Source organism: Schistocerca piceifrons, chromosome 1 (assembly GCF_021461385.2).
Source record: "Schistocerca piceifrons isolate TAMUIC-IGC-003096 chromosome 1, iqSchPice1.1, whole genome shotgun sequence".
NCBI lineage: Eukaryota > Metazoa > Arthropoda > Insecta > Orthoptera > Acrididae > Schistocerca > Schistocerca piceifrons.
Genome location: NC_060138.1, coordinates 964,390,163 through 964,402,757, shown reverse-complemented (window position 1 = coordinate 964,402,757; position 12,595 = coordinate 964,390,163). Strand labels below are relative to the sequence as shown.

The 12,595-nt window shown below is 45.0% G+C and overlaps 1 protein-coding gene across 1 annotated transcript in view; it reads right to left on the bottom strand.

Annotated features, from left to right (window-relative positions):
• LOC124794746 (LIM/homeobox protein Awh) overlaps positions 1-12,595 on the bottom strand; it is a 351,821-nt gene that overhangs the window by 111,636 nt on the left and 227,590 nt on the right. Inside the window, exon 2 of the mRNA XM_047258357.1 lies at positions 11,677-11,858. Within this exon, the coding sequence (XP_047114313.1) occupies positions 11,677-11,858 (182 nt within the window). The remainder of the gene's footprint in view (positions 1-11,676; positions 11,859-12,595) is intronic.

Here is a 12,595-nt window from a genome sequence, read left to right as displayed (position 1 = left end):
TGCTACCACTGCGTCATCTCGCTCGGTGGTGGTGTAATAAGGGTGCGAGAAGCTGGATGTTCCTCGGAATTTTTTTAAAAACTGGGGTAAGGTCTTATGGGACCAAACTGCTGAGGCCATCGGTTCCTAAGCTTATACACTATTTAATCTAACTTAAGCTAACTTACGCTAAGGACGACACACACACACACACACACACACACACACACACACACACACACATGTCCGAGGGAGGACTCGAACCTCCGACCGGGGAAGCCGCGTCGAGCGTGACAAGACGCCTCAGACTACCTGCGGTATTGCAAAAAGACTCGGTAGGAATATAACCACCGTACACGATTGCCGATAGCGGTCATCACGAGAAGGTAGGGTCGCAAGAGATCGGGCTCCAGACGGCCACGTGGCACTACAGAGAGAGAAGAGCATCGTGTTCGGCGTATGGACCTGGTGCATCGTACTGCGTCTGCAGCAGCAATTTCAGCAGCATTTGGCACCACAGTGACACAAAGGACTGTTACAAACAGGTTACTTCAAGGACAGCTCCAAGCCAGACGCTTTGTAGCGAGCATTGCACTAACTCCAAACCACCGCCATTTGGACTTCAGTGGCGTCAAGCTAAAGCTCAGTGGAGGGAAGGGTGGAAGTTTGTTGTGTTTTCTGATGAAAGTCGATTCTGCCTCGGTGTCAGTGATGGCCGTGAGTTGGTTAGGAGGAGGCCATCTGAGTGCTTGCAACCAAACTGTCTGCGTGCTAGACACACTGGACATACACCTGGGGTTATGGTGTGGGGTGCGATTTCGTATGGCAGCAGGAGCCCTCTCGTGGTTATCCCACATACCGTTACTGCAAGTCTGTACGTCAGTCTGGTGATATGACTGTTATGCTGGCATTCATAAACATCATTCCACGGGTGTTTCTCAACAGAGTAACTCTCGCCCACACACCATTGTTGTAACCCAAAGTGCTCTGCAGAGTGTCGATATGTTGCCTCAGCGTGCTCGATCAGCAGACCTGCCTCCAATCGAGTACATATGGGACATCATCGGTCGACAACTCCAACGTCGTCCAGGAACAGCATCAACAGTCCCTGTACTGACCGACCAAGTGCAACAGACAAGGAAGTCCACATCTCACAAGCTGACACCCAGCACCCATACAACACATGCATGGACGTTTTCATGATTGCATTTGACATTCTGGAGGTTACAACGCTCATTAATGTACCAGCATTTGACATTTACAATGGCTTATCTCGCGTTTACATTAACCTACGATCTTGCAAAGTTAACCACTTAAATATGTCACCTAGACAAACTTATTCCCAAAATCCCATTACTCTACATTTATTATTTTTCGGTCTTGCGATTTTTTTCCGTCAGTGTATTTGTTGTTGTAGTTTTAGTTGTTGCTGTTGTGGCCATCAGTCCGAAGGCTGGTTTCATACAACTTTTCCTGTGCAGCCTCTTTCATCTGTGCATAACTATTACAAGCTATCTACATTTGAAAGTGCTTCACTATGGTGATGCCTTGGCCTCTCTTTAAAAATTCCCCCACTCACGCACATTTCCTCCATAACCAAACTGAAGATTCCATGTTGCCCAAGAATGCGCCTTATCAATTAATCCTTCTTTTAACAGTGTCATAAATTTCTTTTCTATCCAGTTCTACTCAGCACCTCTTCAATACTTATCCGACCTAACTTTCTGATCTTCAGCACTCTTCTGTATCACCACATCTCAAAACTTTCTGCATTGTCTTCTTGTCAAAGCCGTTTATCATCCACCTCTCACTTCGGTACAAATTTACACTCCAATCGAACACCTTTACATATGAATTCAGAATACTTATATATACGAGTATACTCGATGTTAACAAATTTCTGTTTTTCTGAAATGCTTCTCTTGCTAGTGACAGTTCGGATTTTATATCCTCTACTCTTCGGTCATCATCAGTTACTTTACTGTCCAAACAGCATAACACATCTAGTGTTTTTAGTGGTTCAAATGGCTCTGAGCACTATGGGACTTAACATCTTAAGTCATCAGTCCCCTAGAACTTAGAACTACTTAAACCTAACTAACCTAAGGACATCACACACATCCATGCCCGAGGCCGGATTCGAACCTGCGACCGTAGCGGTCGCGCGGATCCAGACTGAAGCGCCTAGAACCGCTCGGCCACTTCGGCTGGCTGTTTTTAGTGTATCGTTTCCTAATCTCATTCCATCAGCATCGTCTGATTTAATTAGGCCACATTCCATTACCCTTTACTCTTGTGGATCTTCATTTGATACTCTTTTCGAGACATTAAATGTTGTATTGAGCTTAACGATGTCTGACAAAAGTACAATAACACTGGTAAATCACAAAGTCTTTTTGTGTACGAAAAACACACAAGACTTGTGTAATATTCTACAATATTTATTATTTAACTAATCGGTTTTCGACTGTTAGGCCATTATCAGGCAGAAAGATAAATGCGCGTCGCAATGAATTTTGTGAGAGCGAGGACTTTAGATTAGGTACCCCCAAACATTCGATCAGTTGTCTGTCAAAGATGACCGTCATTAATATTAGATATAAGACGGAAAGGAGAAGAATTATTTCGACAACAAAATGAGTTACAAACTATTTAGCTTAAATAAAATATATGACACACTGAGTTAATGAGCTATATAACAAATTACGACAACAGTCCACACACGAAAAATAAATTCAGCAAAATACAATAAATTTGGGTGACATATATTCAAGATATAATTGAAAAAGTTAATTTTTCTTAACTGTGGTTGTACAAACAAAAATTATAGGGAAAGTTAAACCACAGTAACAAAAATAAAGTAAAATATAGGGCACATAAGTATGAGGTGTCATTTACAAAGTAGTCTTTTACGGTAGATTTGCTGTACCTGCGGCTAGAAGTGTGTAAGGACACTGTGTCTGATCAGTGATTACCAAGTTTTGGCAGACTGCCCCGTAGGTAGGAAAAGCCAATACTGTATAGCCTGTAATATAGGTTTTGAGCTAGTGGTTGATGGGTGGCTTACACTTCGGCCATGTACCGTGATCACGTAACCTTATATTTAAAATAAAAGGTCCCCCAGGATACCAGTCAGCGTGACTTGTACAGCAGTAATGAGGGCTGCCTGCCTCCCAAACAACCATTCCTCCACTTTCTATATAAAAAAATAAATAAATAAGAAATGAAGTCCGTATTAACGGTGAGAATCAGTGGTAACCGTTTAATGCATGAAGAGATATAGTATCCACAATGCACTGTTGTGTGTGACATGTCTTGTGAACGTTTGCCTGTGTTTCAACTTCTGTTGCTTTTTCGGAAGCATTTTCCTATTCGTTAAATAAATATAAAGGCTCATGATGGCCTTGAAAACCGAAAAACGATTAATCAAATGAATTAAAACTGCGGAATATCCACAATTTTGTGCTTTTCATTTACAGTTATGAAGTTGCTCTCCCAGGAAGCGACAGAAGAATCAACATGTTGAATGAAACATTTCAAGGAAGCACTTTTCAGGGTGCCTTTATCCCTCAAACAATCACTTTAGGCCCAATATTGCATGTATAAGCTTCCCCATTTAGTATGCCAGGGAATACACTCACGGTGAGTTAGGCTATATTTATTTAAATTTCTTCGTTGCACAGCTAAAATAGGTTTTTAAGGCATTATCCTATGTTTAACCACAAAAGGCGCCATACGTATCTCACGTGATGTGCTTCCGTTCGTTCTTATTTACAAATGTCATTGTTTTTGACGGTTTGACAGATAGTTGGTGCACATCAGGCAGGAAACGTCCAATAATAATAAAAATTTGTAAACCAAAACGAACGGAAGCACATCACGTGAATATCTCGATAAGTATGGCTCCTTTTTCTAGCTAGGCACTGGATAACGGCTTAAAAAGCTGAAACTAGTTGTGGACCAAAGAGTAAGTTTACACAAATGCAGTCTAAGTGGAAAAATGCCGCATTCCTTTAATAAATTTACGGCTGTGGTTTCCACAGTGAAGGAGATACATAATAAATTTCCTGTGCATTATGAATGTCATCACTCCAGTTACTGTGACGTGAAACATCTGCAAAAGGAGAAGCGTAATCTGAATTTAAGTGAGGTAGTAACTGAGAGCTATATATGAATGTGCAATATTGTAAGGTCCCTCCCATTACTTTTAGAGATCTGACAGTGATGTTAATGCTAGGCTATCGAGCTATAGTTTGAGAGACGTACTTCAGCCATGATTGCTTAGAAACGCTGAACTGTAGCCTAACTGTTCTTTGTGTAGCTGTATTTTCAACAAAATTATTCATAAGACCTTCGGAAATAATTCAGTGCGCTGCTAAACACTTTGCCGCGCGGGATTAGCCGAGCGGTCCAAGGCGCTGCAGTCATGGACTGTGCGGCTGGTCCGGGCGGAGGTTCGAGTCCTCCCTCGGGAATGGGTGTGTATGTTTGTCCTTAGGATAATTTAGGTTAAGTAGTATGTAAGCTTAGGGACTGATGAGCTTAGCAGTTAAGTCCCATAAGATTTCACACATTTTTTTGCTAAACACTTTATAAATCAATTTCGTGTATTTCTGGCTCACAGCCCTTTCGCTATATCGTTAGTCAACATAATCGACCCGTCGGTAAAAGACGGAAACTATAGAAAGTTCTAGAAGAGGGGTGTCCAACCTCTCAGCTTGCCTGGGCCACACTGGAAGAAGACGAGTGATTTTGGGCCGCACAGAATATAATTAACACTAACTGCTCAGAAAAATAAATAAATAAATAAAAAAATAAAAAAGACTATGGACTAATGAGAAAGTAGCATCATGTGGCGCGAGTTTCAGATTGAATATATCCAATTTCTAAAACATCACATAAACGGAATTTTATGGATTTTTAATTTTTTTTACCAATTGTATCAAAGATGCTGACTCCTTGGGCCGCACTAATACTTACTCTGGGCCGCATATGGCCCGCAGATCGCGGGTTGGGCACCCCTCTTCTAGAGGGTAGGGATCGCCAGCTAGTGCCTGCTGCTGGCAAGGATACTGATCGCGGCATCCTTACAATATGCCGCTGCGCATTCAAGTATCAAGAAAATCAATCATGAGGACATCTAACCAGAAGATCGTAACCGTCATGAAGTGATTGTCGGTTACAAGTAGTTTCATACAAAACAAAATGTCTAATCTTTATTAAACAAAGCGACGTGATATGTTTTTGATAGCAAAATTATTTTGTTGTTCGTACTCACACTACACTTAGTCAGCCAGGTCGCCAAGCCCGCATCTCGTGGTCGTGCGGTAGCGTTCTCGCTTCCCACGCCCGGGTTCCCGGGTTCGATTCCCGGCGGGGTCAGGGATTTTCTCTGCCTCGTGATGGCTGGGTGTTGTGTGATGTCCTTAGGTTAGTTAGGTTTAAGTAGTTCTAAGTTCTAGGGGACTGATGACCATAGATGTTAAGTCCCATAGTGCTCAGAGCCATTTGAACCATTTGAACCAGGTCGCCAAGACTCACTCTAAAATCAGTGATAAGCGAATAATAATGGACTAAATGTGGGGGCACCATACGAGTATGTGCTTCTTATCATTTCTAGTAGATAATACAGCCATAAAGATACTTAAATACCGAAAGCATTTACAGTTTCTAATACGGAACATTCGCACGATCGCAAGCTTCACCGGCAGAGCGTGTGTGATGTGGCAGTGCGGTCGCAAGTTGGTGGCCGTGCTGCGGCGCTGTAATTCCCGCAGACAATGGGTAGTTAGCGGCGCCTCCAGAGGGCGGATAGCCGGATTGAGACGTGACGGGCTGGGCCGCGGCGCCGCGGCGTGGGGTCGTTCCCGCAGCCTGCGCGCTGCCGCACTGGGGATGGGGCGGAGAATGCAGGCGCCTGCCTCTGTAGTCGCAGCGGCGCGGCGTAGTGATTGTAGCGAGGCGTTAAGGCGGGTGGGGAATCTAGCAACGTCGGTTAAGTAACTTGCTGAGGCAGGATTACGAATATGTTGCTTCCTTCGCTTTAATTACGCCCCTTTCCTCCAACTCTGACAGTATAGGTTCGCCGGAAGCGGTTGATGAGTTGTCAGTTCTTTCGATTCAATCATTCGACGGTGGCAGAAATTGTGGTGTCACCGCCAGACACCACACTTGCTTGGTGGTAGCCTTTAAATCGGCCTCGGTCCGTTAGCATACGTCGGACCCGCGTGTCGCCAATATCAGTGATTGCAAATCGAGCGCCGCCACACGGCAGGTCTAGTCTAGAGACTCTCTAGCACTCGCCTAGTTGTACAGCCGACTTTGCTAGCGATGGTTCACTGTCTACATACGCTCTCATTTGCCGAGACGACAGTTTAGCATAGCCTTCAGCTACGTCATTTGCTACGACCTAGCAAGGCGCCATATTCAGTAACTATTCTGAACAGATAATGTTGTGAATCATGTCCCGTCAAGAGCGACGTTCATCATTAATGGATTAAAGTTAAGTACCAAACTAATCACGTCCGCTTTCTGACTTCTAATTCCTTGTCATGTTCCAGACCTCACGTCAGTAGAGTCCTTCCCTCCTCACGCCAGCCTGCGTGAGCTAAAACGTGTGCATTTCGCCCCCCCTAGTAACACGGTGTTGGCTCTTCTGTCAACACTACAGAAATTATCAGAAAGGATCAGCAGAATAACATTGTTCGCTGGTGATGCTGTTGTTTACAGGGAAGCATCGCCTTTTGACGATCGTAAAGGAAGTGCAGAATGACTTGGACAAATTTTCCACTTTGTGCAATGAATGGTAGCTCTCTTTACATCTATATACATCTACATCATACTCCGGAAGCCACCTAATGGTGTGTGGCGGAAGGTACTTCTGTTACTACTAGCCAGCCGCGGTGGCCGAACGGTTCTCGGCGCTTCAGTCCGGAACCGCGCGACTACTACGGTCGCAGTTTCCAATCCTGCCTCGGGCATGGATGTGTGTGATGTGGTTCAAATGGCTCTGTGCACTATGCGACTTAACTTCTGAGGTCATCAGTCGCCTAGAACTTAGAACTAATGAAACCTAACTAACCTAAGGACATCACACACATCCACGCCCGAGGCAGGATTCGAACCTGCGACCGTAGCGGTCGCTCGGCTCCAGACTACAGCGCCTAGAACCGCACGACCACTCCGGCCGGCTGTGTGTGATGTCCTTAGGTTAGTTATGTTTAAGTACAGTAGAGCATCGATTATCCGAACGTCGGTCAACCGAACGACCGCTTAACCGAACTGTGTACTCGCTCGCACCTGTTACTCTCCAACCCTACCGTCCATCATCCCCCTCACTAAACCAAATTTCCCACCGCTGGCGGAACATTGCTTCTAATGGGGCCTTCACAAGGCGCTGCTGAGAGGCCAAGCCGCCAGTTGCTGTGTTTCAACAATCAGCACACTTCTGTCGGCTTGGCACTGGCAGTAGAAGTAGCGGCAGTATCAAAGCTGTTCACAGCAACAACCAGAGTTGAGGCGTGCCGCTCCGCGCAGTTTGAAGGATTGCACGCCCCCAAGAAGAGCTTCTCATGGTGCAAACAGTCACCTTCTGTTCTCTGTTACGACCACTTGTGTGCTGCTGCGTGAAAAAGTGAACTTGACGATACAAAATGCTTAAACGTAAACGTGTTGTCCTTTCTATGAGGGACAAGTACGAGATTATTAAAAGGTGATGTTACTTTGTAATACTAAAAGAAATGCCTGTTTTTATGAATAAATTTACTGTACAGTACTTCTTTTTGGCAAATAAACATGTACAGTTCGATTATCCGAACAAACCAGTTTTCCGAACACCCATGTCCCCCAATTACTTCGGATAATCGACGCTTTACTGTAGTTCTAAGTTCTAGGGGACTGATGATTGGATTGGATTGTCTGGGGGAAGAGACCAAACAGCGAGGTCATCGGTCTCATCGGATTAGGGGAGGATGGGGAAGGATGTCGGCCGTGTCCTTTCAAAGGAACCATCCGAGCATTTGCCTGGAGCGATTTAGGGAAATCAGGGAAAACCTAAATCAGGATGGCCGGACGCGGGAGGGACCGATGACCACAGATGTTAAGTCCCATAGTGCTCAGAGCCATTTGAACCATTTATTGTTACCACTAAACCGACCCTACCTAGCCTGTTCCACTCGAGAAAGGCGCGTGGGAAGAATAATTGTCGGTAAGCCTCTGCACTAGCTGTAATTTCTCGAATGTTCTCGTCGGGGTCATTAGCCGAAATGTGTGTGCGAGGAAGTGATATGCTGTCCAGCTATTCCCAAAAACTGCTCTCCTGAACTTTCAATAGCAAACTTCTCCGTGATGTATCACGGCTGTCTTGTAACGTCTGCCAGTGGAGGTTTTTGATCATCTCGATGACTGTCTCGTGCCTACTAAACGATGCCGTGACGAGACGCGCTATCTCCTCTATCAGTATACCTAGTAAGGATGTCTTATAGATGATTAACAAGGATCGGTCGAAGAAGCGCCTTTTAAGCCACTTGTTTCTAGGATGAGTTACATTTCCTTAAAATTCTTCCTGTGAATCTCAGTCTGGAATCTGATTTTCCTATTGTTTGTTATATGTGATCATTCCATTTAAGGTCACTCTGAACAATTACCCCTAGATATTTTTGGTATATTCAGTTTCCAGCAATTTGTCATCAGTAGTATTGTTGTAAAGTAGGGGTTTCATTTATTACGTATGCGCAATATGTTACATTTAGTTACATTCAGGTTCAACTGCCAGAACCTGCATCACACGTCAATCCTCTGCAAGTCATTCTGCAAATAGATACTGTCTTCTGGCGTTGATACTTCTTTGTAGACGACCGCATCATCTGCCGACAGTCTTAAAGAGCATCCGACGCGTTCTGCTAAATATTGTAAACAATAACGGTCCTACCATGCTTCCTTAGGGTACTCGAGAAATTATCTTCACATCTGACTATTTTGTTCCATTAAGAAAAATGTTCAAATGTGTGTGAAATCTTATGGGACTTAACTGCTAAGGGCATCAGTCCCTAAGCTTACACACTACTTAACGTAAAGCAACCTAAGGACAAACACACACACCCATGCCTGAGGGAGGACTCGAACCTCCGCCATTTCCGTTAAGAGAAACGCGCTGAATACTATCTGCAAGGAAGTCTTGAATCTATTCGCAAATCTGGTACGATATTCGATAAGCTCGTATTTTTTTTTAACTAAAAGGCAGCGCGGGACGCTGTCAAACGGCTTCCTGAAATCAATGAACACGGCATCAACCCGAGCGCTGTTGTCTACAGGGCTTTCGATCTCGTGGAGAAAGAGAGCTTCCATTATGCTGCCATCAACGTATACCTCGCATAGGGATAATGAGAAAGAGGAAGAGGAATTAGGGCGCGTACAGAAGCATATAGATGCAGACGTAGACGGACATAGTGCATAGTGCAGTGTCTTCTCATCTCGCAAATATTTATTTTCGCACTCCGCCCCTATGCAAAAGATTGCTGCGCGACTTTGCGTACCCATAATTGACTTCCCTCGATCGTTTGTGGCCTGCACACTTAAGTCTTACCACTACTGTAGAGCCGTCGCGAATGCTAACTAAAGTTGTTGTACATGGTATGAGTTCGTCACTGAGTTACGAATATGGCACAAGTCTCCAAACACCGTTACATTGCGGCTCGAGCCGATTCACTGATCGAATGATTTCTTGCCCGCAAGCAGTTCGTCTCACGACGAGTCTGTAGCTTTTGTGTAGCCAATTCGTCACCTTCAGATGACTCCGAGTTATGGAAACGTTCTTTACTTGCATGTCTTGTCTTCCGCACACAGTTCATGATGACTACGTAGTTTTCGTGTCTCTTGAACTTCCTCTTCTTAGCGGACTGTGTCGGTAGCGAATTGGTATCAAATACATTTCGTCATTCTCCTATTTTCTTCCTCACATTTCGAGCTCGGCACGGGCCGAATCAGCTGTATCCGTAACCGCAGAGTCCTTACTCGCAGATACGTGTCATATGCTATGCCCTGTGAATTAAAACGCCTCGTGCCAGCAATAAATGGCGTTAGTGAGTTATGCGGGAACTGTATGTCTTCGACATCTGTTAGTTCGACCTACCTATCTTTGTTCCAAAGTGTTCAGTTCCGTCACAGCATTAGACTGTGCTCTGAGTTGAATGGCGAGATTAGTTCTATTTTACAATTACATCTTCCAGACATATTGTCGGTGGAGCAGCGACCAATACAGTACTGAAAAAGTAACGTTTGTGTCTACAGTCGCAGTTTATTTATGTAGCCTACTGGCTACCGGTTTTGGCACACAGATAGAAAACTGAAAAGTGTTCATCATCATATATGATGTCCACAAGCACATGTTCTGCAAATCGAAGAAAGAAACTGTTACGTCTGCCCCCGAAAGTACTGAACTAGCGACCAAGGCATCTGGCTGGGAAGCAGCAGACTTGTGTTGTATCGGAATTTTTATTCGGAATTTTTTCATACAAAAAGGCTTAAAATTTTAATTCTTTACTAATGTAAGTAGTTTCAGAAATTTTTTGTGTACCTCGTTATAATGCCATATTGATTTACTTGCTTTATTAATCCTCCTCCTCATAACAATTTCGGTATGCACAAGATACAAAGAAGAAAAAACGTAAGAACGCATTTGGAGTTTGAACACAGGTTCTCTTCTCCGCAACCAGATGCCTTTGTCACTACCCCAGAGGCGCTTTCGTTGAAAGCGTTTAGTTTGTGCGTACATAAGCGGCAATCTTAGTGGTTCCTTTCCTCGATTTCTGCGATAATATGCAGTTCTGGACACCCAAGACGACAATACAAATGCCCAGTTTTCAATTCTCTGTTGATAGTGCACATTTTGAGTCGATTGCGCGTCATGAACTTTATGGGTGATTTTCTCAAAAAGGGGAAAGGGAGAGGGGGTAACTGAGCCACAAAATATTGGTCTTTCGTTTTAGGTTGTCCACAAGCGACCTGCCAATATGAGGCGAATTGGTTGGCCGCATCTTCGGGCTTCACCTTGTTAGAAAAACGTGTAACTACAGTGAAATAATGTGATGCAATACTCGGTTTACAGTCAGAGCAATATGTTCCTCGCCGCTCTTTAATGGTTATCCCCCTTATATTTCCCTACAGAGCAGGACGTAACTTCCCACGTTTTTGCAGCGCGTACGAACGACAGTACCACGTGAGCACGCATGGCGGGGTGAAGAATATGACTGTGTAATGAGTTTCGAAACAAGAACTACGCGGTGCCTGGCAAAACACTCAGTTCTCTAGACTGCTGCACTACATTTACATCCACATACATACTCCGCTAGCCACCAAGCAGTGTGTGGCGGAGGGCACAATTCGCGCCAAAATCATATTCCCCTCTCCCCCTCTCTCTGTTCCACTCGCGGATCGCGCGAGGGAAAAACGACTGTCTGAACGTCTCATTCATTATGGGATAACAAGAAAATAAGTAATATATAAGTAGGGCCTATTTCCAGTGGCTTACAATGTCTGGGATAGGTGCATTGCGCCCGAAGACCAGTCACTAAACGTTCTGAACGGTCGTTTGTCTAAATTAGAGTAAAACTTACGACGAACAAAGTATTGTCATTTCTAACTACTGAAAAAAGTCGTATATGAGAGGTGAGGGTAGACGCTGACGGTGAGGCAACTTACTTGGCGTAGTCGGCCTTGCAGTAGACGCTGTCGTCCTTGATGAAGCAGGAGGGCTGGCGGTCGAGGGCGAGCTGGCAGACGCAGCAGCGCAGGCAGTGCGCGTGCCACGTGCGGCCGCTCACCTGCAGCAGGTACTTGTCCGTGATCGGCTCCTGGCACGCCGCGCACACCCGGTACTCCGTCTGCAAACCACACACCGCGCATTACACCGCTGCACTCCTACGCCGCACACTTTAAATGCGAGCTCTTACATCTTTGCCATCGATGGACGAAGGCGCATCGATGACACAGACGTGGAAATTATACACTATTGGCCATTAAAATTGCTACACCACGAAGATTAACGTGCTACAGACACCAAATTTAACCTACAGGAAGAAGATGTTGTGATATGCAAATGATTAGCTTTTCAGAGCATTCACACAAGGTTGGCGCCTGTGGCGACACCTACACGTGCTGACATGAGGAAAGTTTCCAACCGATTTCTCTTACACTAACAGCAGTTGACCGGCGTTTCCTGGTGAAACGTTGTTGTGATGCCTCGTGTAAGGAGGAGAAATGCGTAGCATCACGTTTCCGACTTTGATAAAGGTCGGATTGTAGCCTATCGCGATTGCGGTTTATCGTATCGCGACATTGCTGCTAGCGTTGGTCGAGATCCAATGACTGTTAGAATATGGAATCGGTGGGCTCAGGAGAGTAATACGGGACGCCGTATCACAAGCAGTCGAGATGACAGGCATCTTATCCGCATGGCTGTAACGGATCGTGCAGCCACGTCTCGATCCCTGAGTCAACAGATGGGGTCGTTTGCAAGACAAAACCCATCTGCACGAACAGTTCGACGACGTTTGCCGCAGCATGGACTATCAACTCGGAGACCGTGGCTGCGGTTGCCCTTGACGCTGCATCACAGTCA